Raw genomic sequence first — 25677 nt, 5'->3', positions numbered from 1 at the left:
CTGTGCTCTCCACAACACGGCCCTCCAGAGAAGTGTAAACATTGAAGTGGATGAGGCCCCAGAAACACACAGCTCATCATAGGAAGAGGAGGCAGAAGTAGATGGGAAGACACGGTAGCACAGTGGTTAGCACTGCTGCTTCACAGCTCCAGGGTCCCGGGTTCGATTCCCGGCTCGGGTCACTGTCTGTGTGGAGTTTGCACATTCTCCTCGTGTCTGCGTGGGTTTCCTCCGGGTGCTCCGGTTTCCTCCCACAGTCCAAAGATGTGCGGGTTAGGTTGATTGGCCAGGTTAAAAATTGCCCCTTAGAGTCCTGAGATGCGTAGGTTAGAGGGATTAGCAAGTAAAATATGTGGGGGTAGGGCCTGGGTGGGATTGTGGTCGGTGCAGACTCGATGGGCCGAATGGCCTCCTTCCGCACTGTAGGGTTTCTATGATTTCTATGATTTCTATGACACCAGGGTACCCTGGCTGCACAGTGAGGTAGCCAAGCCCAGTGTAGGGCTTGAAGATCTTGTCAGAACTCTATTAATATTAGCAATGCTCTGATTCAGGATCGGTTTGACTCTTAACCACTCAGCCGCAGTATGCTCTGAGAATACCTCTACTGAAGATATAGCTTCATGTAACATGTAAACCCTTACCAAATGGGGGATGCACATTGGCCCAGACGTTTCATAGTCACCACTAATGAACCTTTGATCTCCTTCACCAGCTCATACTCATTTCTTTTACCACCATTAGTAAAAGGGGGCTCACACATTTGGTTTCATGTGTCTCATTTCTATTGTCCTCATAAAAGCAAACAGTGCACAGTTAAAGGTAGAAGATACACCAGTGACCTGCTCTGTGCAATGCAGTGACCTCTACACTCAGCTACTCCTACACAGTGTTCCTCTTGTGACTATGGAGGGGTGAAGGCCACCTGCTCATTTGTCTCTGTGTGTGGCAGAGCTGCAGGTGATGGTCATCCTCTTCATGGAGTTGCCAATTGAAGCATTTTCAAAGGTTGCTGCACCTGTATCCTTGCAGGGACACCGTCCAGAACTGGTCCCTGCTACACAAATGCTCACTCTCTCAGAGGAGCCAAGGAAGCCACAAATGATGAGTGGCACTCTCATCCTCCTCAGTGACATCCTCAGCCTTTGGAAGGTGCTCAGGATGGCTAGAGCTCCAAGTGGCATCCCCTCCAGATATCTCTGCATCATGCTATTGTGGCAGACATCCTGAGTGTCAGCACATGACTTCTGCATGAACTCCAAGTGCTGCTGCATGTGGCTCCCTGTAAGATTGACCACTTTCTCAGGGGAGGAGCTCATGTGGTCCGAGCCCTGAGCCATGGTAATGCACAAGAGCTGATTCTCAGTCATGACCTTCACTGCCTCAGGAACTCTGACATGTGAAGCACATCTGCTGTAGATTGTCTAGAGGGGACCTCCTTTCCAGTAACTCCTGAGGCCCTGATCTGTGCCCAGCTGAACATGGCTATGTCTGCCTTCCATTCTCCAAGGGAGACTGCCCACAGTTGTCTCTGCCTCTGACACCTCCCCCAACCCATTTGTGTGGTGCTCTTCATCCTATCTAACTACTCACCAGAGCCCATGGAAGTGAGTGTATCTGCGCTAGTGAAAGCTGCACTTCAGTCTTATGCTGTTATTCTGAGATTGCAGAGGGAGAGGGAGAGAATGTCCTTGGCTGGATGCCTGCACCTGTGGAAGACACAAAGAGATTATAAGATTAGCTTTGGTGAACAGAAGCCTCTGTCGTACTGAGGTTTCCCAATGCAACTCAGTGGGGTGGGGTGGAGTGCAAGGTTCCCTCTTTATGAGCACATTACATTGTCTGATCAATATCAGTGTCCATCTCACCATGAACATCAGCACAGAGGGTCATCCAGACTCGAAATGTTGGCTCTATTCTCTCTCCATGGATGCTGTCAGACCTGTTGAGGTTTTCCAGCATTTTCTGTTCCTGTTTAAATGAGACCTGAACTTGAGTAAACCCACCTACTTCTCGGCCCATGGCCACTAATCAGCTGCCATACCTGCCTCCATGCCAGTTAAGCAAGTACAATCGAGAAACTCTGAGATGGTTACTGCTTCCCCCTGGGGATGGCTCCCAGGAATGATCTTGATTTCTGTTTCCCATCTCCGCAATTAAAATTCTGTCCTCTGTGTCACATTTCCGTGGCTTTCTGGAGAATAGTGAATCTGAGAGTATATAAATGGAGTTCAGCTTCTTTAGACCTCAAATAGAATGAAGCATAAAGTCAGTGTAAACAACACAATTTGACATTTTTCCAATTTTGCTCACTGGTTAGGATTTCAGAAAAATCAGCAATCAGGAGATTGGAAACTGGTACGTGTGTTATAAACAGCCATTAGAACCACAGCTACAGTTTATTAACCAAGCAAAACGTTCTATTTTCTGCTATCTTTGGAGAGGTGGAACTAGTTATTGAGTTTCAATTTCATTCTTCTGATACAAGTGAAACTTTATCTGACATGAAGTTCATACTTGCTTCTGGTTATAACTGTTCCTCGATCTACGATAGGTATTAATACCAGACACACTCTACAAAAACCTTTTACTCGCTATTAGGATGAGGGCCTTGAAGACATTGTTGTTATTCGAAGGATATTCTATCAGTTTCTTTCGAAAGAAGGTGGAAATTTATTGAGACAAACGTGGAACATCTTAGCAACAACAGAAAAAATGGTAGGTGTTGTTTCACTTCCATTTTTTTTAACCATGCGTTATTCTTTGGAAGTTTGTAAGTAATCTAGTTTTTTTAAAATATTTTTTAAATATAAGAAATATAAGTGTTGGGTTTGCACATTATGTTTTGTATCACTGTTTCAGGCAGTGTTTAAGTTCATTTTAAAAGTAGCCTTTCAGCAATAAATATGCCTAGCGTTACGTGGGTCTTCAGTATGGCATTTTAGCAGAACCTGTTTCTCTTTGAATACTATGTGAAAGAATGCAAGTTGTTCATGCTGAGCAGAAGCACGGTAACAGGGGTCTTCTGAAATGATGGTCACTTCTCTTCAGAAAAGTGAGTTTACATTAAATGAATGTATGCTGAATGGCTACTGTTAACAAGTGGTTGAAATAGGTCTCTCTAATTCCTCCTGCGGCATTGGATTGGACAGGACTGTGCTATATTTAGTGTTCATGTCACCTGGGATAGATAGAGGAAAGTCTACTAATGTCCTCAGACCTGAACATTATCAGTGATCCTTGCATGGAAAATGTATGTGTAGAGGATAGAAGGCATGTTCAGGCCTGGCTGAAAAGCCTCAGGATTGACTAGCTAGCCAACATTCACTGCCTGCCTAGACTCATGCGAAGAATTGCCTCTCAGCAAAGCGCTGGAGGACTGTACCTCCTTGTAAGTTAACACTTTGAGAAAAGGAGGCAGGTACATTATTTTGTTTCCATAGCAAAAATGAAATATAAATGTTCAATGTTAATTTCAATAAAATTCTTGTGAAATTAGGTTGCAAGATTGTTCCAAAACTGAAACATACGCAATTTAAATATAAGAGAAGGATTTGCAATCTCAAAACTCTCACATTATGAATCATAGCATCCCTACAGTGCAGAAGAAGGCCATTCAGCCCATCGAGTCTGCACCAACTCTCCGACAGAGCATCTTACCCAGACCCAACTCCTTCCCTATCACCGTAACCCCACACATTTACCATGGCTACTCCCGCTAACCTATACATCTTGGGGCACAAAGGGACAATTTAACATGGCCAATCCACCTAACCTGTGGGAGGAAACCTGAGCACCTGGAGGAAGCTCACAAAGACACAGGAAGAACATACAGACTCTGCACAGACAGTTGGCCAAGGCTGAAATTGAACCCGGGTGCCTGGCACTGTGAGGCAGCAGTGCTAACCACTGTGCCCCATGCTGCCTGAGTGGGAAACAATCACCTTGTGTATCCCATAACAACATAAAATCTAACCTGAAAATATGGGACACGCAGAGAAAGTAGTTCTAAGAATGGTGTATATGCATGTAAGCTCATGTGTGGTCACTAATTCATTGAATATTGAGTTTTGTTGGATGCTAGCAGCTCTCTGATAATGGATGCTCAACAGCCAATGTTCATTATACTTTTAGCATCATGATATGAAACCTGAATAGAAAATACCTAAGTCCACGGTACAATTAAATTCTAAACTCGTTCTTTCTAAATGGGTTTAATACTTTGTTAGACATGGTACATAGAGGAAATCTTCCCCTTCTGTGAGGAGGTCACTGCAAATTTATCAAATATTAGTAACAGTTGAGGACTCATGATATCAGGAGAATATTTCCTCTGATCTCTATGTGTTAGAGACATTGTAAAATCTTCCACGTTTGCTATTTCTAACAAAATCAAAATACATTTGTTATTTTGCCAGACATAAAGTTTAAATGAAATCTTCATGATTGGTTTATACTATACAGAATAACTCGGGGGAAAAATAGACTACCACACTACACATGAATGTAGGAAATAGGAGCAGAAGCAGGCCGTTCGGCCACTTGAGCCTGTTCCACCATCCAATAAGATCATAAATGTGTTTTGAATCCCATCTACCTCATAACCTTTGATTCAAAGAACAAAGAACAAAGAACAGTACAGCACAGGAAACAGGCCCTTCGGCCCTCCAAGCCTGTGCCGCTCCTTGGTCCAACTAGACCAATCGAGATCAAGATTCCCTTGCTTAACGAGAATCTAATGCCACCATAAAAATATTCAATTACCCCACCTCCACTGCCTTCTCAGGCAGAGTTCCAAAATCACATAATCGTCTGAGAGGAAACATTTATCCTCAGCTCTGCTCCTAATTTTAAAACAGTGCCCCCCAAGTTCTTGACTCACCCACAAGAGGAAGCATCCTTTCCATGTCCACCTTGTCAAGACCATTCAAGATCTGATATACTTTGATTAAATCACCCCTCACTCTTACAAACTCAAGTGGAAATGAGCCCAGTCTGCCTAAGCTTTACTCATAAAACCTGCTCATTCCAGGTATCAATCTAGTAAACCTCCTCTGAACCGCCTCCAGGCATCAATCTCATAAAGGTGAGATTGCAGGAGAAGAGTACTAGATTTGATTGAGGATTGGCTGACTGACAGAAAACAGAGGGTCGGGATAAATGGGTCCGTCTCTGGTTAGCAAAATGTAACTAGTGGCGTGCCGCAGGGGTCAGTCCTCGGACCTCAACTGTTTACAATCTATATAAATGATCTGCAAGCAGGAACAGAGTGTAACATAATAAAATATGCAGATGATTCTAAAATAGGTGGGAAAGCGGGCAATGAAGCAGAGATAAAGATTTTACAGACAGATATCACAGCTGTACTCCGGGAGGACAGCTCGGAGGGCTCATACAGCGAGGCAATATGGGTAGAGCTCAGGAATAGGAAAGGTGTAGTCACAATGTTGGGGGTTTACTATAGGCCACCCAACTGCCAGTGGGAGATTGAGGAATAGATGTGTAGGCAGATTTTGGCAAGGTGCAAAAATAACAGGGTTGTTGTGGTGGGAGATTTTAATTTCCCCTAATTGACTGGGACTCGCTTAGTGCTAGGGGCGTGGATGGGGCAGAGTTTGTAACGGGCATCCAGGAGGGCTTCCTGAAACAGTATGTAGATAGTCCAACTAGGGAGGGGCCATACTGGACCTGGTATTGGGGAATGAGCCCGGCCAGGTGGTCGATGTTTCAGTAGGGGAGCAGTTCGGGAACAGTGACCACAATTCAGTAAGCTTTAAGGTACAGATGGATAAAGATAAGTGTAGTCCTCAAGTTAAGGTGCTAAATTGGGGGAAGGCTAATTACAACAATATTAGGTAGGAACTGAAGAATGTAGATTGGGGGCAGATGTTTGAGGGCAAATCAACATCTGGCATGTGGGAGGCTTTCAAGTGTAAATTGATAGGGATTCAGGACCGGCACATTCCTGTAAGGATGAAGGATAAATATGGCAAGTTTTGGGAATCTTGGATAACGAGAGATATTGTGAGCCTAGTCAAAGAGAAAAAGGAAGCATTTGTCAAAGCTAGGAGGCTGGGAAGCAAGTGTGGAATACAAGGAAAGTAGAAAGAAACTTAAGCAAGGAGTAAGAAGAGCTAAAAGGGGTCATGAAAAAGCATTGGCCAGCAGGATTAAGGAAAATCCCAAGGCTTTTTACACTTATATACAGAGCAAGAGGGTAGCCAGGGAGAGGGTTGGCCCACTCAAGGACAAGGGAGGGAATCTATGTGTGGAGCCAGAGGAAATGGGTGAGGTATTAAATGAGTACTTTGCGTCAGTATTCACCAAAGAGATGGACTTGGTGGATGATGAATCTGGGAAAGGATGTGTAGATAGTTTGAATCATGTTGAGATCAAAAAGGAGGAGGTATTGGGGTTCTTGAGAAACATCAAGGTAGACAAGTCTCCAGGGCCTGATGGGATATATCCCAGAATACTGAGAGAGACAAGCGAGGAAATTGCTGGGGCCTTGAGAGAAATCTTTGTATCCTCACTGGCTACAGGGGAGGTCCCAGAGGATTGGAGAATAGCCAATGTTGTTCCTTTGTTTAAGAAGGGTAGCGATAATAATCCAGGTAATTACAGGCAGTGAGCCTTACATCAGTGGTAGGGAAATTATTGGAGAGGATTCTTCGAGACAGGATTTATTCCCATTTGGAAATAAGTGGACGTATTAGTGAGAGGCAACATGGTTTTGTGAAGGGGAGGTCGTGTCTCACGAATTTGATCGAGTTTTTCGAGGAAGTGTCGAAGATGATTGATGAGGGTAGGGCAGTGGATGTTGTCTACATGGACTTCAGTAAGGCCTTTGACAAGGTCCCTCATGGCAGACTGGTGCAGAAGGTGAAGTCGCACGGGATCAGAGGTGAGCTGGCAAGGTGGATACAAAACTGGCTTGGTCAAAGAAGACAGAGGGTAGCAGTGGAAGGGTGCGGTTCTGAATGGAGGGCTGTGACAAGTGGTGTTCCTCAGGGATCAGTGCTGGGACCTTTGCTGTTTGTAATATATATAAATGATTTGGAGGAAAATGTAACTGGATTGATTAGTAAGTTTGTGAACGACACAAAAGTTGGTGGATTTGCGGATAGCGATGAGGACCATCAGAGGATACAGCAGGATTTAGATCAGTTGGAGACTTGGGCGGAGAGATGGCAGATGGAGTTTAATCCGGACAAATGTGAGGTAATGCATTTTGGAAGATAGGAAATATACAATAAATGGCAGAACCCTTAGGAGTATTGATAGGCAAAGGGATCTGGGTGTACAGGTACTCAGGTCACTGAAACTGGCAATGCAGGTGGAGAAGGTAGTCAAGAAGGCATACGGCATGCTTGCCTTCATCGGCCGGGGTATTGAGTTTAAAAATTGGCAAGTCATGTTGACGCTTTATAGAACCTTAGTGAGGCTGCACTTGTAATATAGTGTTCAATTCTGGTTGCCACACTACCAGAAGGATGTGGAGGCTTTGGAGAGGGTACAGAAAAGATTTACCAGGATGTTGCCTGGTATGGAGGGCATTAGCTATGAGGAGAGGTTGGAGAAACTTGGTTTGTTCTCACTGGAGCGACGGAGGTTGAAGGGAGACCTGATAGAAGTCTACAAGATTATGAGAGGCATGGACAGAGTGGATAGTCAGAAGCTTTTTCCCAGGGTGGAAGAGTCAATTACTGGGGGTTATAGGTTTAAGGTGCAAGGGGCAACTTTTAAAAGAGATGTACGAGGCAGATCTTTTACACAGAGAGTGGTGGGTGCCTGGAACCCGTTGCCGGGGGAGGTAGTGGAAGTGGATACGGTAGTGACTTTTAAGGGGTGTCTTGACAAGTACATGAATGAGATGGGAATAGAGGGATATGGTCTCCGGAAGCATAGGGCGTTTTAGTTAAGTCAGGCAGCATGGTCGGTGCAGGCTTGGAGAGCCGAAGGGCCTGTTCTTGTGCTGCAATTTTCTTTGTTCTTTGTTCTATATAGATAGGCTAGGAGAATGGGCCAATATTTAGCAGATGAAGTTTAATGTGGATAAGTGTGAGGTTATCCATTTTGGCTGAAAGAAATAGAGGCAAATTATTATCTAAATGGAAAACAGATTCAAAATGCGTCCAGGTAGAGGAATCTGGATGACTTTGTTCATGAATCATAGAAAGTGTGCAGGTACAGCATGTAATAAAAAAGGCAAGTGGAATGTTAATATTTATTGCAAAAGGACTGAAGTATGAAGATAGAGAAGTATTGTTGCAATTGTATAGGGTATTGGTGAGACCACATCTGGAGTATTGTGTCCAGATTTGGTCTCCTTATTTGAGGAAGGATATGGTGGCATTGGAGCCATCGGAGGCAGTTCTGAGGAGGTTTACCAGAGTGATTCCAGGAATGAAAGTGTTGACAGGTGAGGTGAAATTGGGCTTACACTCATTGGAGTTGGGAAGGAAAAAGGAATCTGATCGAGGTATATAAAATACTAAAAAGGATTGATAAAGTAAACGTACACCAAATGTCTACGTTTACTTGTGGGGCAATCTCGAACAAGAGGTCAGAGGCGGTAGATTTAAAACTGAGATGAGGATGAACTACTTCCTGCAGAGAGTGGTGAATTTGTGGAATTTGCTGCCCCATAGTGCGGTGGAGTCTGAATCATTAAATGGTTTCAAGAAGGCGATAGATGTATTTCTGATTTTTAAAAATGGGTTAAAGGGATATGGGGAACAGGTAGGGAGGCGGATTTGAGACCAGGGAGAGATCAGCCATAATCTTCATTAAATGGCAGAGCAGGCTCAAAGGGCTGAATTGTCTACTTCTGCTCCTAGTTCCTATGTTCCTAAACCTCCTCTGAACTCCCTCCAATACATTTACATCATTCCTTAAGTAAGAAGACTACAACTACACACAATATTTGAGATGTGGTCTTACCAATGCTCTGTATAACTGAAGCATAACAAGCTTAATTCTATGTTCAATACCTCGTGTTATAAAGGATAGGATTCCATTAGCCTTCTTGATTAGGTGCTGTACCTGCTGTACTTTTTGTGACTCATGCACTAGAGCACCTAGATTTCTCTGCATCTCAGAATTCTGCAGCCATTCACCATTGAAGGAATACTCTGCTTTTTTATTCTTGTTAAAGTGAACAACTTCACATTTTCCCACATTATACTCCATCTGCCAGATTTCTGCCCACTCAGTCATATATCCATTTGTAACCTTTGTTTGGCCTCTTCACAACATACTTTCCTATCTATCTTTTTGTCATCTATAAATTTAGCTACTATATCTTCATTCCCCTCAGCTAAGGGCAGATCGTGCCTTACGAGGCTGGTGGAGTTCTTCGAAAATGTGACTAAACACATTGACGAAGTGAAGGCGGTAGATGTGGTTTATATGGATTTTAGCAAGGCGTTCAATAAGGTCCCCCATGCAAGGCTTCTGGAAAAAGTGAGAGGGCACGGGATCCAAGGGGCTACTGCCCGGTGGATCCAGAACTGGCTTGCCCAAAGGAGGCAGAGAGTAGGTATAGATGGGTCTTTTTCTAAATGGAGGTCGGTCACCAGTGGTGTGCCCCAGGGATCTGTTCTGGGACCCTTGCTGTTTGTTATTTTCATAAATGACCTGGATGAGGAAGCGGAGGGATGGGTTGGTAAGTTTGCCGATGACATGAAGGTTGGTGGGGTTGTGGATAGTCTGGAGGGATGTCAGAAGTTACAGAGGGACATAGATAGGATGCAAGACTGGGCGGACAAGTGGCAGATGGACTTCAACCCAGATAAATGCGTCGTGGTCCATTTTGGTAGGTCAAATGGGATGAAGGAGTACAATATAAAGGGAAAGACTCTTAGTACTGTAGAGGATCAGAAGGACCTTGGGGTCTGGGTCCGTAGGACTCTGAAATCGGCCCCGCAGGTGGAGGAGGTGGTTAAGAAGGCGTATGGTGTGCTGGCCTTTATCAATCGAGGGATTGAGTTTAGGAGTCCAGGGATAATGATGCAGCTATATAAGACCCTCGTCAGACCCCACTTGGAGTACTGTGCTCAGTTCTGGTCGCCTCACTATAGGAAGGATGTGGAAAAGATTGAAAGGGTGCAGAGGAGATTTACAAGGATGTTGCCTGGATTGAGTGGCATGCCTTATGAGGATAGGCTGAGGGAACTCGGTCTTTTCTCCTTGGAGAGACAAAGGATGAGAGGAGATCTAATAGAGGTGTATAAGATGTTGAGAGGCATAGATCAGGTGGACTCTCAGAGGCTTTTTCCCAGGGTGGAAATGTCTGCTACGAGAGGACACAGGTTTAAGATGCTGGGGGGTAGGTACAGGGGAGATGTTAGGGGTAAGTTTTTCACACAGAGGGTGGTGGTTGAGTGGAATCGGTTGCCGTCAGTGGTGGTGGAGGTGAACTCAATAGGATCTTTTAAGAGATTCCTGGATGAGTACATGGAGCTTAATAGGATGGAGGGTTATAGGTAGGTTTAGAAGGTAGGGATGTGTTCGGCACAACTTGTGTGGCCGAAGGGCCTGTTTGTGCTGTAGTTTTTCCATGTTTCTATGTTTCTAAGTCAATGATATAAATTGTAAAAGATTGAGGCCCCAAAACAGACCCATGCAGAACACCAGTCCTCACATCCTGCCAATCAGAACAAGACTCATTTATGCATACAATTTTTTCTGTCAGCCAGCCAATCTTGTACTCAGGCTAACATGTTAGCCCCTACAGAATGAACTTTTATTTTCCGATCTTTGATGTGGTACTTTATCAAATCCCTTCTGGAAATCCAAATAGAGTTTGTCTACTGGCTCCTCTTTATCTACAGTGCTTGTTACTCCTTCAAAGAACTCCAATAAATTGGTTAAACATGATTGCACTATCAGAAAACCATGTTCACTGTTCCTGATTGCCTTGAGTTTTTCTAAGTGCCCAGCCATAACCTCTTTAATGATCAATTCTAACACCTTCCCCATGACAGACGTCAAACTAACTGGTCTATAGTTCCCTGTTTTCTGCCTGCCTCCCTCCCTTCATGAATAGAGGGGTTATATTTGCTACTTTCCAGTTTGATGGAACTTTTCCTGAATCCAGCGCATTTTAGAAAGTTAACATCAATCATCTACTACCTCATTAGCCACCTCTTTTAAAATCCTAGGATGAAGTCCATTAGGACCCAGAGACTTGTCAACATGCAAGTAGCTCCATCAGTTTGCTCAGTACCACTTCCGTAGTGATTGTAATTTCACCAAGTTCCTCTCTCCCTTCCAGATTTACAGCTCTTACTGGAATGATTTTTATATCCTCTACAGTGAAGACAGCAGAATATCTGTTCATTTCATCCGCCTTTTCCTTATTATCTACTATCAACTCCCATTCTCTCTCTCTAGAGTACTAACACTTACTTTACTTACTCTTTTCCTTTTTAAATACTTGTTAAATACCTTTGCTATCCATTTTAAAATTTCTAGCTCTCTTCCTCTCAAACTCTAATTCCTTTCTCCTGATTGACCTTTTAGTCATTCTTTATATTCTGACCAATCATCTGACCTGCCTTCATCTTTGCCAGGTTACATGCTTTTTGCTTACGTTTGATGCTTTCATTAACTTTAGTTAACCACAGGTGGTGGGTCCTCCTCTTCCAATTTTTTTTAATAATAAGAATATACCTATTCTGAAATATCCCCTTAAATATTTGCCACTGTTTCTCTGTTGATGTAACTCCTAGCTTAGTGTCCCAGCTCACTTCAGTTAGCTCAGATTTCATGACCACATAGTTATCCTTATTCAAGATTAAATTACTAGTCTCAGATCCACTCCGTCCCTTCAAATTTGATGTAAAATTCAATCATATTGTTGTCACTGTTACCAAGGGGTACCTTCACTCTGAGGTCATTAATTAATCCTGTCACATTGCACAATACCAAGTCTAATATAACCTTCTCTCTGGCTGGTTCCAGAAGATGCTGCTCTAAGGAACTATCTGAAAAGCATTCTATTAACTCCTTACTCCTGCCAATCTCATTTTTCCAGTTTATATGTAGATTAAAGTCACCCATGATTATGGCCATCTCTTTATCACAAGCACTCAATATTTCTTCTTGTCCACTTTGTCCTGCATTGTTAGGGGGTCTCAGGGGTGTGTGGATGACTCCCACTCATGAATTATTTTCCCTACTATTACTCACCTCCAACAAAATGCACAGATTATCTTATTCTCAACCCTCTGATGAGTCACCATCTAGTTTAGCTTCCTGCTCCAGTAATTAACATGACTTGATCCAACTGTTTTCAGGTGATTGACAGGTAATTATCACTCCCAGTTCTCTACCTAACGAGCTACCTTAACTCACTTGAAGGTTAAGTATTATACCAGATCTTGACTCTTAACCTATACTTAAACCCAGGGGCGGGTCGGGATGCCGACCTCCTCGTGAACCTGCTCCTGGGCCTGGCGAGACGCGCCATCAATAGGTCCAGGCAGCGGGCGATCGACGGGGTCGTCCATCCCGACTGTCTGCCCCTCTACCGCGGCTACATTCGCGGCCAGGTGTCTCTGGAGAGGGAGCATGCGGTGTCCACGGGCGCGGTTGACGCCTTCCGCGACCGCTGGGCACCGCAGGGGCTGGGGTGTATTATCGACCCCGATAATCACCTTTTGGTTTGACGTTTTAAGTTTCCTTTCGACTTTGTTTTTGGTTCGGGCTGTTCCCCCCTTCCTTTTGGGGAGCTGCCCCTTTTACTTTGTCCCTAAGTTAATTTGAGTTAGTTTATTATGTTGGTACCCGAAAGAGCTACTTAAACCCGAAAAGGATTTAGCAGAACTTGCCATGTGAACCTAATTCACTACTCACTTAGTCTCTGTCTCACTCCGATGTAGTCACCTGTCTCCTTGTGCGGCCTTTACTGATCAAGCTTAAATATTGTTAACAACTAATCCTGTGGTTTATATAATCCCAAGAATCTGCAGCATTCTCTAAGAATTGTTCATTATAGGTAAATATAGTTGCTGCATTTTCTACTACCCAACCAACAGACATCATAGTGTCCAGCTTTTTACCCCAGTTCCAATGTATAATGGGAAGAGATTTCTTTTGTATATTGTATCAGAGCACAACTACAAAAGGGTCAACTGAAAAATAATTACATTTATCCCAGAAAAGAATAACATTTTTACACATTTTTGTGAAGAAGAATAATGCATGCACAAGGCCTAATGGAGTTCCAAATTGGTACAATTTGTATGGCTTGTGTAAAATTAAACTTAAGCCCCAAATTCAGAATGTCATTTTGTGGGCCCATTTACTACAGACTTATTTTGCAGCTGAAACAGGGGTTGAAAGTATTTGCTGCAATATAACCAGATTCTGAAATGAATCTTTCATGGATGTAGAGACTAGCTTTGCAATTGTTATGCAATACATATTGATTATTTGCTGCTAATCAGGGTAAGGGATATTGCCACTGGAAAGTGGAGCAATTTCCAAGATCTAGCAACAGCTTCTCTGATTGAAATTGCCCATTTGTTGGCATTTCTTTTTCATTCTGGACTGCTTCCTGCTCGGAACCAGGCTTGCAAAAGACTTCTCACAGAAACAGACTATTGTCCCATCAGATTGAGTCAGTTTTGAAACTCAGTCACGAGGATAAAGGGGCAAATTATCAAACTAATATAAAAACAATGTAGTGTGGATGCTGGAGATCTGAAATAAAAACAGAACATGCTGGCAAAACTCAGCAGGTCTTCTTCAGGGTTGAGAAGAGTCAAACACTGATCTCAAAATGTTAACTCTGTTTCTCTCTTTCCAGTGATGCTGCCAGAATTTTTGCTAAGTTTTTCCAGCACTTTCTGTTTTTATTTTAGATTATCAACCTACTACACCAGCACCATGAAATGTCTTAAATGTGAGTGGACCAGTTCCAATGCATTCAAACAAATGTGATTCAGGTGGTTGAGTGAGCTATGCAGTAAAACTGTACACTAATAGCCATTTGGTATAGCCTTTGGGCTGAAAAGTTTAAGGGGATTACCTGACAGAGGTCTCCAAAATTATGAATGGTTATGATAAGGTAAATTTTGGGTTGCTTTCACTGGTTTGTGAGATAGTAAAACAGTACAAGTTTAAGATAATCATAAAAAAATCAAAGGGGAAGTTAAAAAAAATGTTAGTATATGTTTAGAATGTAAAAGCCTCTGCTACAAACAAGGAAATAGAAACTTGCTTGGATTAGATGCATATTCTAGTTATGGAGAGCAGATTTTGGGATTAGACATGGTGGCTCATATGGACTGAAAGACCATTGCAGACTTGATGGGATAAACTGATCATTTCTGTGCTGTAAGTTTTATGATTAAAAGATAGGAGCGCAGATTAGAGATGAGATGGATTCTTACCAGAAAATAAAAGGAAGGGGCAGAACGTGTGAACGTCATCTTGCAACAAGGAATTATAGAAGAGTAGGGAAATTTGATAATGGAACAAACCCAAAAGCTTTGTCTCTGAATGCACGAAGCATTCAAAACAAAGTTAATGAGTTAACAGCACAAATAGAGACAGAGGGGTATGATTTTGTGGTGATTACTGAGACATAATTACAAGGGGACCAGGTCTGGGAATTAAATATCCAAGGGTACTCAGTATATTGGAAGGATAGCCAGAAATGGAAAGGAGGTGGTATAGCTTTGCTAGTGAAGGAAGGGATCAGTGCTGTAGTGAGATATGAGATAAGCACTGGAGATCAAGATGTGAAATCTGTCTGGGTAGAAATAAGAAATCGCAAAGGAAAGAAGTCCCTGTTGGGAGTAAGCTACAGATTCCTAAACAGTAGTTCCGCAGTGGGGCATAATATAAACCAGGAAATATTGGGGGCTTGTAAGGAAGTTACGACAATAATCATATGTGATTTTAATATGCATACAGACTGGATTGATCAAATTGACAAGGGTAGCCTCGAGGGAAAGTTCATTGAATGTGTTAGAGATTGTTTCTTGGAGCAATATGTTTGGAACCCACCAGAGAGCAGGCTTTCTGCATTTGTAATGAGCAGGGATTAATTAATGACCTCATAGGGGATTTCACGAGGGGATTTTCATAGTGACTTCATTGCAGTGTTAATGTATGCCACTTGTGACAAAATTAATCAAACATTAGTCAACTTCGTAAAACCATGCTGATTCTGATGGATGTATATTCTAGTTATAGAACATAGAACATTACAGCGCAGTACAGGCCCTTCGGCCCTCAATGTTGTGCCGACCTGTGAAACCAATCTAAAGCCCACCTAACCTACACTATTCCAATATCATCCATATGTTTATCCAATGATCCTTTAAATGCTCTTAATGTTGATGAGTCCACCACTGTTGCAAGCAGGGCATTCCATGCCCTTACTACTCTCTGAGTAAAGAACCTACCTCTGACATCTGTCCTATATCTATCACCCCTCAATTTAAAGCTATGTCCCCTCATGCTAGCCATCACCATCCGAGGAAAAAGGCTCGCACTGTCCACCCTACCTAATCCTCTGATCATCTTGTATACCTCTATTAAGTCACCTCTTAACCTTCTTCTCTCTAACGAAAACAGCCTCAAGTCACTCAGCCTTTCCTCATAAGACCTTCCCACCATACCAGGCAACATCCTGGTAAATCTCCTCTGCACCCTTTCCAACACTTCCACATCTTTCCTATAATGCGGCGACCAGAACTGTACGCAATACTCCAAGTGCGGCCGCACCAGAGTTTTGTACAGTTGCAACATGACATCATGGCTCCAAAACTCAATCCCTCTACCAATAAAAGCTAACACACTGTATGCCTTCTTAACAACCCTATCAACCTGGGTACCAACTTTCAGGGATCTATGCACATGGACACCGAGAGTGATCATGGTATGAATTCAAAATTCAGTTTGAGGGTGAGAAAATGGTGTCCCAAACTCGCATTCTGGAGATAACAAAGGTCATTATGTAGGCATGAGGACAGACTCATGTGCACTGACCCTAGACAGCAATCATCATCAATCAGGGGCGGCACGGTAGCACAGTGGTTAGCACTGCTGCTTCACAGCTCCAGGGTCCCGGGCTCGGGTCACTGTCTGTGTGGAGTTTGCACATTCTCCTCGTGTCTGCGTGGGTTTCCTCCGGGTGCTCCGGTTTCCTCCCACAGTCCAAAGATGTGCGGGTTAGGTTGATTGGCCAGGTAAAAAAATTGCCCCTTAGAGTCCTGGGATGTGTAGGTTAGAGGGATTAGCAGGTAAAATATGTGGGGGTAGGGCCTGGGTGGGATTGTGGTCGGTGCAGACTCGATGGGCCGAATGGCCTCCTTCTGCACTGTAGGGTTTCTATGATTTCTATGAATAGTTCAATTTATGTATTAGTGTCACAAGTCAGCTTACATTAACACTGCAATGAAGTTATTGTGAAAATCCCCTTGTTGCCACACTCAGGTGCCTGTTCGGGTACACCGATGGAGAATTTAGCATGGCCTATGCACCTAACAAGCATATCTTTTGGACTGTGGGAGGAAACCGGAGCACCCAGACGAAACCCACACAGACAACGGGAGAACGTGCAGACTCCGCACAGACAGTGATCCTAGCTGGGAATCGAACCTGGGTCCCTGGCACTGTGAGGCAGCAGTGCGAAGCACTGTGCCACCGTGCCACCCGCATACTAAACCAGCTATTGGGATTGAAGGCAGACAAGTCCCCAGAGCTGATGACGTACATCCTAGGGCATTAAAGGAAGTAGCAGTAATAGTGAACCCATTGGTTATAATATTCCAAAATTCCCTGGATGCAAGAATGGTTCCAGTGGATTGGAAAAATGCTAATGTTACACCCTGATTCAAAAAGGGGAGGCAGAAAGTAGGAAAATTAGTTTAACATCTTTTGTTGGGAAATTGTTTGATTCTGTTCTTAGGGAAGTAATAACAAGACATTTGGAAAGTCAAAACGCAATCCATCAGAGTCAGCATGGCTTTATGAAGGGCAAATCATAGAACATAGAACAGTACAGCACAGAACAGGCCCTTCGGCCCACCATGTTGTGCCGAGCTTTATCTGAAACCAAGATCAAGCTATCCCACTCCCTATCATCCTGGTGTGCTCCATGTGCCTATCCAATAACCGCTTAAATGTTCCTAAAGTGTCTGACTCCACTATCACTGCAGGCAGTCCATTCCACACCCCAACCACTCTCTGGGTAAAGAACCTACCTCTGATATCCTTCCTATATCTCCCACCACGAACCCTATAGTTATGCCCCCTTGCTCCATCCACCCGAGGAAATAGTCTTTGAACGTTCACTCTATCTATTCCCTTCATCATTTTATAAACCTCTATTAAGTCTCCCCTCAGCCTCCTCCGCTCCAGAGAGAACAGCCCTAGCTCCCTCAACCTTTCCTCATAAGACCTACTCTCCAAACCAGGCAGCATCCTGGTAAATCTCCTCTGCACTCTTTCCAGCGCTTCCACATCCTTCTTATAGTGAGGTGACCAGAACTGCACACAATATTCCAAATGTGGTCTCACCAAGGTCCTGTACAGTTGCAGCATAACCCCACGGCTCTGAAACTCCAACCCCCTGTTAATAAAAGCTAACACACTATAGGCCTTCTTCACAGCTCTATCCACTTGAGTGGCAACCTTTAGAGATCTGTGGATATGGACCCCAAGATCTCTCTGTTCCTCCAGTCTTCAGAACCCTACCTTTGACCCTGTAATCCACATTTAAATTAGTCCTACCAAAATGAATCACCTCACATTTATCAGGGTTAAACTCCATTGGCCATTTTTCAGCCCAGCTTTGCATCCTATCCATGTCTCTTTGCAGCCTACAACAGCCCTCCACCTCATCCACTACTCCAGCAATCTTGGTGTCATCAGCAAATCACGTTAAACTAATTTGCTAGAGTTCTGCGAAGATGTAATAAGCCAAGTGGATAATGGGGATCCTGTAGATGTAATATATCTGGACTTCAGGAAGGCGTTTGATAAGGTGCCACACAGAAGATTAATACACAAGGCAAGATCATATGCGGTTATGGTAATTTATTAGCTTGGATAGAAGACTGGCTAACTGACAGAGGCAGTGAGTTATGATGAATAGGGTTTTTTTTGGTTAGCAAGATAATTAGTGTGGTGCCATCGGGTTCAATCCTCGAGCTGCAACTATTTACAATCTATATTAATGACTTGTGTACAGGGATAGAAGGTGCTAGCCAAGTTGGCAGATGACACTAAAATAGGTGAGACAGAAAATTGCATTGAGGAAATAAATTTACAAATGGATCTGGAAAGGCTCAGTGAGTGGGTCAAAATGTGGCAAATGGGGTTTAACATGGATAAGTGTGAAGTTATTCATTTTGGGCAGAAAAATGGAAAGGCAACTTATTATCTAAATGGAGAGAGACTACGGGGTGCTTGGGTGCAGAGGGATCTGGGTGTCCTCGTGCATGACTCACAGAAAACTGGTACGCTGGTTCAGCAGGTAATAAGAAAAGCAAATGGAATTTGGGCATTTATAGCTAAAGGAATAGAGTATAAAAATATGCAAGTGTTGCTGCAACTATACAAGGCATTGGTGAGACTGGAGTACTGTGCACAGCTTTGGTCCCCTTATTTGAGGAAGGATGTAGTGGCATTTGAGGCAGTTCAGAGAAATTTCACCAGATTGATTCCAGAGATGAGGGGTTTGTCTTATGAAGAGAGATTGAGCAGTTTAGGCCTATATTCTCTGGAATTTAGAAGAATTAGAGGAGATCTAATTGAGGCATATAAGATGATAAAGGGTATTCAAAAAGTAGATGTAGAATGATGATATCCTCTTGTGGGGCAATTTAGAACAAGAGCTCATAGTTTTCGTATAAGGGGTAGCAGAATTAAAACAGAAATGAGGAGAAACTACTTCTCTCAAAGTGTCATGAATCTGTGGAATTCACTACCCGAGAGTATGGTGGATTCTGGGACTTTGAGTAAATTTAAGGAGGAGTTAGACAGATTTTTAATTGGTAATGGGTTGAAGGGTTATGGCGAACGGCAGGAAAATGGAGTTGAGGCTGAGATTAGATCAGCCATAATTGTATTGAATGGAGGAGCAGATTGAGGACCTGATTTGCCTACTCCTTGCTCCTAGTTCTTATGTTTTTATGGTTCTAATGTCAGAACCACAACATCTGCAATTGTTTGTTGAATTTGTAATGACAAATAAAATACAGACAAGTGTAAAGTACTGCTCACAGAAATGGAAATTGGGCAACACACTCTCCTGAATGGTTTTGAGAGAAATGTTGAAAGACAAAAATAAATATTCATAGGCTTAATATTCAACATATTCAGCAAATGCAAAACAGCAACCAACAACGCCTGCATGATACTAAACTGTGTAGCCAAAACTATAGAATCAAAGTTCCAATCAAGCTGAGGTGTTCTAATCCCATTACTCTTTCCTCTTCAGGTACTATGCCCTAAGAGGGCATTGGCAACCATGGACTTCTATTGGATTGGTTCATGATTATTGCCTGGAAAAGTAGCGCAATGGTTTGCTATTGCCTTCTGCAGTATAGCTGACCAGGAAACTCTCCCACGCTTACCACCTGCCATCAGGAAGGAATTATAGGTCAATAATCAACCTGTTTGGCCAAGTTACGAATGTACCTGCCATGGCCATCAAGTCCAGAGTGGGACTTGAACCCAGAGCTTCTAGTCCTTCTGGCGCATTGCACCACAAGTCCTTCCACACCACAATTATGTTTCCAAAGTTATTCATAGGGAAACAAAGAATAAACTCAGCCACTCGAAGAGATGCAAAGAAAATCAATGAAACTGATCCTTAACATCAATTGTTTAAGTTAGGATGAAAGATGGGAAAATTATAGACTTAGAGAAAAGAATCATCTGGGAGATAAGCTTTGGTAGTGAATGGAATGGAACAATAAAGAAAAGAATATTGGCCCAGATTTTGCTCTGGTACTGATGGAGAAACTGAAAATGACAGCAATTTTGGGAATCTGCACATGCACAGAATTCTAGGGAAATTGAAATGTTGCTGCCAGTGAGTCGAGCTTTCTCATTAGGGTGTGCGACATAGGTTCCCACAGACTGCTAACATGAATTGATAAGAACTTCCATTCTAATGCTAGTTGTGCTGAAGAAACCCTTGTGTTGAATGAGATGTATCTGGGTTTTAACAATATCATAATTACTGCTAATCATAATCATTAGCCTTGAAAATCTAATTATATATTGGTGGAATGTTGAACTTCAAATGTCAAATTTCATCAGAGTAAAAAGTTACCAATATTTAATAAAAAACATGTCGGCTAGAATTCTCCCATTCAGCCCACCACTGGAATTTTAGCGGGCGGGTTGCGGACAATGTGAAACCCCATTGACAGTCAGGTGGGAATTTCTGGCTTTTAGACCAGTGCAGCCTGAGAATTCCGCCTGTCCTTTCTCTTTTTTAAAGTTTGTTCATCATTATTTCGGCTTCTATCCTAATCTTATCATTGTTACTTACTTACACTTTCAGAAATATTAATTAATAGTGAAGGGATTCAATGGTTGTAATTGGTGGAAGTTAATCATCTCAGATCCAGGACATCCCTGTAGGAGTTCCTCAGGGGAGTGTCCGAGACCCAATCATTTCATCAATAACCTTCCCGCCAACCTAAGAAGGAGGCCTCTCCACGCATCTTTCTTGTGGCAGGAGGCGACGCACCATTGGCTGTCAGCAGGATCTTCTGGTCCCACCACTATTGAATTTGTAATGACAAATAAAATGCAGACAAGTGTAAAGTACTGCTCACAAGAATGAAAAATGGACAACATGTCCTTTCCTGAATGGTTCTGAGAGAAATGTTGAAAGAGACCGATAAATATTGATAGACTTATTACTCAATATATTCAGCAAACACAAAGCAGAAACCAACAAGCCTATATAATACTACGCTGTGTAGCCATAATTACAAAATCAAAGTTGAAATCAAGCTGAGGGATTCTAATCCCATTGCACCATGATTCCTCCTTCTCCTTTATGTGTCCCACCACATAAACACAATGGCTACAAGAGCAGGTCAGAGGCTAGGAATACTGCAGCGGGTAACTCAACTCCTGACTCCCCAAAGCCTGTCCACCATCTACAAGACACAAGCCAGGAGTGCGATGGAATAAACCCCACTTGCCTGGATGGGTGCAGCTTCAACAACACTCAAGAAGCTTGACACCATCCAGGACAAAGCAGCCCGCTTGATTGGCACCACGTCCACAAACATCCAGTCCCTCCACCACCAATGCTCAGTAACAACAGTGTGAACTATCTACAAAATGTACTGCAGCAATTCACCAAAGATCCTTAGACAGCACGTTCCAAACCCACGACCACTTCTATCTAGAAGGACAAGAGCAGCAGATGCATGGGAACACCACCACCCGCAAGTTCTCCTCCAAGTCACTCAACATCCTGACTTGGAAATATATTGCCATTCCTTCACAGTTGCTGGGTCAAAATCCTGGGATTCCCTCCCAAATGGCATTGTGGGTCAACCCACAGCACGTGGATTGCAGCGTTTCAAGAAGGCAGCTCACCACCACCTTCTTAAGGGCAACTAAGGATGGGCAACAAAAGGTTGGCCAACAGCGACACCCATGCCCCATGAATGAATAAAAAAATGGGATTTCCCATTGTTCCACCCCACACCGCCGTGAAACCTGCACCAAGGGTGTGCCATCTGCGACCAGAAAATCCCACTGGCGTGAACAGCCAGAACATTCTGGCCAAGGTTAGAGGTGGGGTTGGTTACTAATGATTTTGCAAGTACTGCATCCCCTCAGACATTGAAGCAGTCTGTGCTCACGTGCAGAAAGACCTGAATAACATTCTGATTTGGGCTGATAAGTGGCAAGTAACATTTGCACCACACATGTGCTGTCAATGCTCATATCCATCAAGAGTGAATCTAACTACCTGATATTCAATAACAAAATGATATTCAATGGCATTACCGTTACTGAATTGCCCAACCATCAACAACCTGGGGGTTACCATTTACCAGAAACTTAACTGGACCAGCCATGAAAATTCTCTGGCTCCAAGAGCCGTTGGGGAATTTTGCAGTAGGTAACACACCTCTTGACTCCCCAAAGCTGTCCACAATATGCAAGGCACAAGTCGAAGTATAATGGAATATTCTCCACTTGCCTGGATGAGTGCAGCTCCAAGAACACTCAAGAAACTTAAGGTCATCCAGGACAAAGCAGCCCACTTGATTTGCACTCCATCCACATTAAACATTCCTCAACCATGCAGTGGTGGCCATGTGTGTCACGTACAAGATGCACTATAAAAACTTGCCAAGTTTCCTTTGAAAGCACATCAGAATTAGGGCCTGTCAACCTGCTCTGCTATTCAACATGATCATGTTTGACCTTGAGTTTCAACCGAAGATCTGTCTACCTCAGCTTTAAATAAATGCTTGCCCTTTTTGGTAGTAGCGATCATGGATTTGGAAGGTTGAAGGGGGCTCAGCAAGTTCTTGCAATGTATCTTGGAAATGGTACACACTGCTGCCACTGTGCATCAAAGACGGAGGGAATGAATGTTTAAGGTGGTGAATGGAGTGCCAACCTACCTTCTCTCACTCTGTATCTATGACCTCTTGTTCTAGACTGTCCCACAAGGGGGAACAGCTGTTCAAGTCCACCTTATCAATCCCCTTCAACTTTTTGTATACCTCAATCAGATCTCCCTTCATTCTTCTGAACTCCAGCAAGTACAAACCCAAGCTATCCAACCATACCTCGGACGACAGCCCTTTCATCCTTGGAATCAATCTGGTGAACCTTCTTTGAACTGCCTTCATTGCTACCATATCCTTTCTCAAGGAGACCAAAACTGGATGCAATACTCCAGGTGTGGTCTCACCAACACCTTATTCAATTGTAGCAACACTTTATATGGCTGGTCCAGTTCCGTTTCTAGTCAATGGTAACAACCAGAATGTTGATGGTGGGGAATTCAGCACTGGTAAGGCCATTGAATGTCAAAAGGAGATGATTATTGTTTCTTGTTGGAGGTGTGGCACAAATATTACTTGCCACTTATCAGCTCAAGCCTGAATGTTGCCATATCTTGCTGTATGCTGGCGCAGACTGATTCAATATCTGATGAGTTGTGAATGATACTGAACATTGCACAATCATTTAACCCCATTTCTGATTTATTGTGGAGGAAAGGTCATTGATGAAGCAGTTGTAAATGGCTGGGTCTAGGAAACTGACCTGAGTAACTCCTGCAATGATGTCCTGGGGTTCAAATGACTGACCACAAACAATAGCCACATTTCTTTGCACTAGGTTTGACTCCAACCAATTCACATTAACTTAGCTTGATGCCACACTCAGCTAAATGCTGCCTTAGAAGTCATTCTGACTTCACCTCAAAAATTCAGCTCTTTTGTCGATGTTTTGGCCAAGGCCGTAATGAGCAGGAGCTAAGTTACGGATGGCATGGTGGCACAGTTAGCACTGCTGCCTCGCAGCACCAGGGACCCAGGTTCAATTCCAGCCTTGGGTAATTGTCTGTGTGGAGTTCTCTCTGTGTCTGCATGGGTTTCCTCCCACAGTCCAAAAATGTGCAGGTTAGGTGGATTGGCTATGCTAAATTGCCCCTTAGTGGATTAGTAGGGTAAATATCTGGGGTTATGGGGTTAGGGCCTGGGTGGGATTGTTGTCAGTGCAGGCTCGATGGGCTGAATGGCCTCCTTCTGCATTGTAGAGTTCTATGATTCTAAGTTGCCAGGACAGAACCCAAACTGAGCCTCAGTGAGCAGGTTTTTGAGTAAGTGCAACTGGATAGTACCATCAATGACACCTATCACATTGCTGATGATCAAGAGTAGACTGATGTGGCAATAATTGGCCAGATTGGATTTGTCCTACTTTTTCACAGTCAGCACATACCTGGGCATTTTTCTATCTTGTTGGGTAGGTGCCAGAGTTGCAACTGTACAGGAAGAGCTTGGCTAGGGGCACAACTAGCAGAGATTTTCAGTACTACAAATATAAATGTACGAATTAGGAGCAGGAGCAACCGTTTGGCCGCTCAAGCCTGCTCCGCCATTCAATAAGATCGTGGTTGATCTAATGGTGCCCTCAATGCCACTTTCCTGCCGTCTCCCAATACTCTTTGACTCTCTTAATAGTCAAGAATCTATATTCCTCTGCCTCAAAATTATCAGTGACCCAACCTCTACTATCCTCTGGGGAAGACATTTCCAGAGATTTATGACTCTCTGTGATAAAAAATTCTCCTCCTCCATTTTAAATGGGAATCCCCTTATTTATAAACTGTGTCCCTCTCTTAGTTCTGGTGTCTCCCACAAGGGAAACATCCTCCCAGCATCCATCCTGTCAAGTCCCCTTAGGGTCTTATATGGTTCAATAAGATCATGTCTCATTCTTCTAAATTCCAATGGGTACAGGCCCAAACTGTCCAACCACTTTTCTTAATATAACCCTCTCATCCCAGGAATCAGTCAAGTGAACCTTGTCTGAACTGCTTCAAATGCAATCACGACCTTTCTTAAATAAGTAGACCAGAACTGTACACCGTGCTTCAGATGTAGTCTCACCAATTTCCTGTACAACTGTACCAAAGCATCCCGACTTTTATATTCCATTCCCCTAGCTATGAGGAGAGATTGGGTAGACTGGGGTTGTTCTCCTTGGAAAGACGGAGAATGAGGGGAGATCTAATAGAGGTGTACAAGATTATGATGGGTATAGATAGGGTGAACAGTGGGAAGCTTTTTCCCAGGTCGGAGGTGACGATCACGAGGGGTCACGGGCTCAAGCTGAGAGGGGCGAAGTATGACTCAGACATCAGAGGGACGTTTTTTACACAGAGGGTGGTGGGGGCCTGGAATGCGCTGCCAAGTAGGGTGGTGGAGGCAGGCACGCTGACATCGTTTAAGACTTACCTGGATAGTCACATGAGCAGCCTGGGAATGGAGGGATACAAACGATTGGTCTAGTTGGACCAAGGAGCGGCACAGGCTTGGAGGGCCGAAGGGCCTGTTTCCTGTGCTGTACTGTTCTTTGTTCTTTGTTCTTTGTTCAATGACAACATTCCATTTGTCTTTCTAATCAATTGCTGTATCTGCATGCTAACTTGTGGTAATTCCTGTACCAGACACCTAGATCCTTCTGTACCACCAAGTTCTGCAACCTCTATTTCGATAATATGCTGCTTTTCTTTCCAAGTCATCAAGTTCACATTTTCCCACATTACACCCAATGTGCTAAACTTCTGCCCATTCACAGATCGATTTCTCTTCACAACTTAGTTTCCTATCTATGTGTCATCAGCAACTTTAGCAACTATACATTTGGACTCTTCACCCAAGTTATACAAAGGATTTTAAATAGTTGAGTCCCCAGCACTGATCCCTGTGACACTTCACTCATTACATCTTGCCAAACTAAAAATGACCTATTTATGCCAGTTTACTGTTAGCTAACTTATCATGTATCCATACTAATGTTGTATCTATATTAATGTTACCCGCTGTACCAAGAGCTCTTATTTTGTAGTAGCCTTTGATGTGGCACCTTGTCAAATGTTTTCTGGAAAGCTAAATGCTGCCCAACCACAGGTTCCCCTTCTCCATG

At 43.3% G+C, this 25677-nt stretch overlaps 1 protein-coding gene across 1 annotated transcript in view; it reads left to right on the top strand.

Annotated features, from left to right (window-relative positions):
• Nucleotides 1–2606: 2606 nt before the first annotated feature.
• Nucleotides 2607–25677, top strand: part of LOC144506387 (toll-like receptor 7) — a 29861-nt gene continuing 6790 nt past the window's right edge. The window contains exon 1 of the mRNA XM_078232423.1: nucleotides 2607–2718. Within this exon, the coding sequence (XP_078088549.1) occupies nucleotides 2716–2718 (3 nt within the window). The 5' untranslated portion in view covers nucleotides 2607–2715. The remainder of the gene's footprint in view (nucleotides 2719–25677) is intronic.

The sequence above is a fragment of the Mustelus asterias genome, chromosome 17, assembly GCF_964213995.1.
Source record: "Mustelus asterias chromosome 17, sMusAst1.hap1.1, whole genome shotgun sequence".
NCBI classification, from domain to species: domain Eukaryota; kingdom Metazoa; phylum Chordata; class Chondrichthyes; order Carcharhiniformes; family Triakidae; genus Mustelus; species Mustelus asterias.
This window is presented reverse-complemented; position numbering and strand designations above follow the sequence as displayed.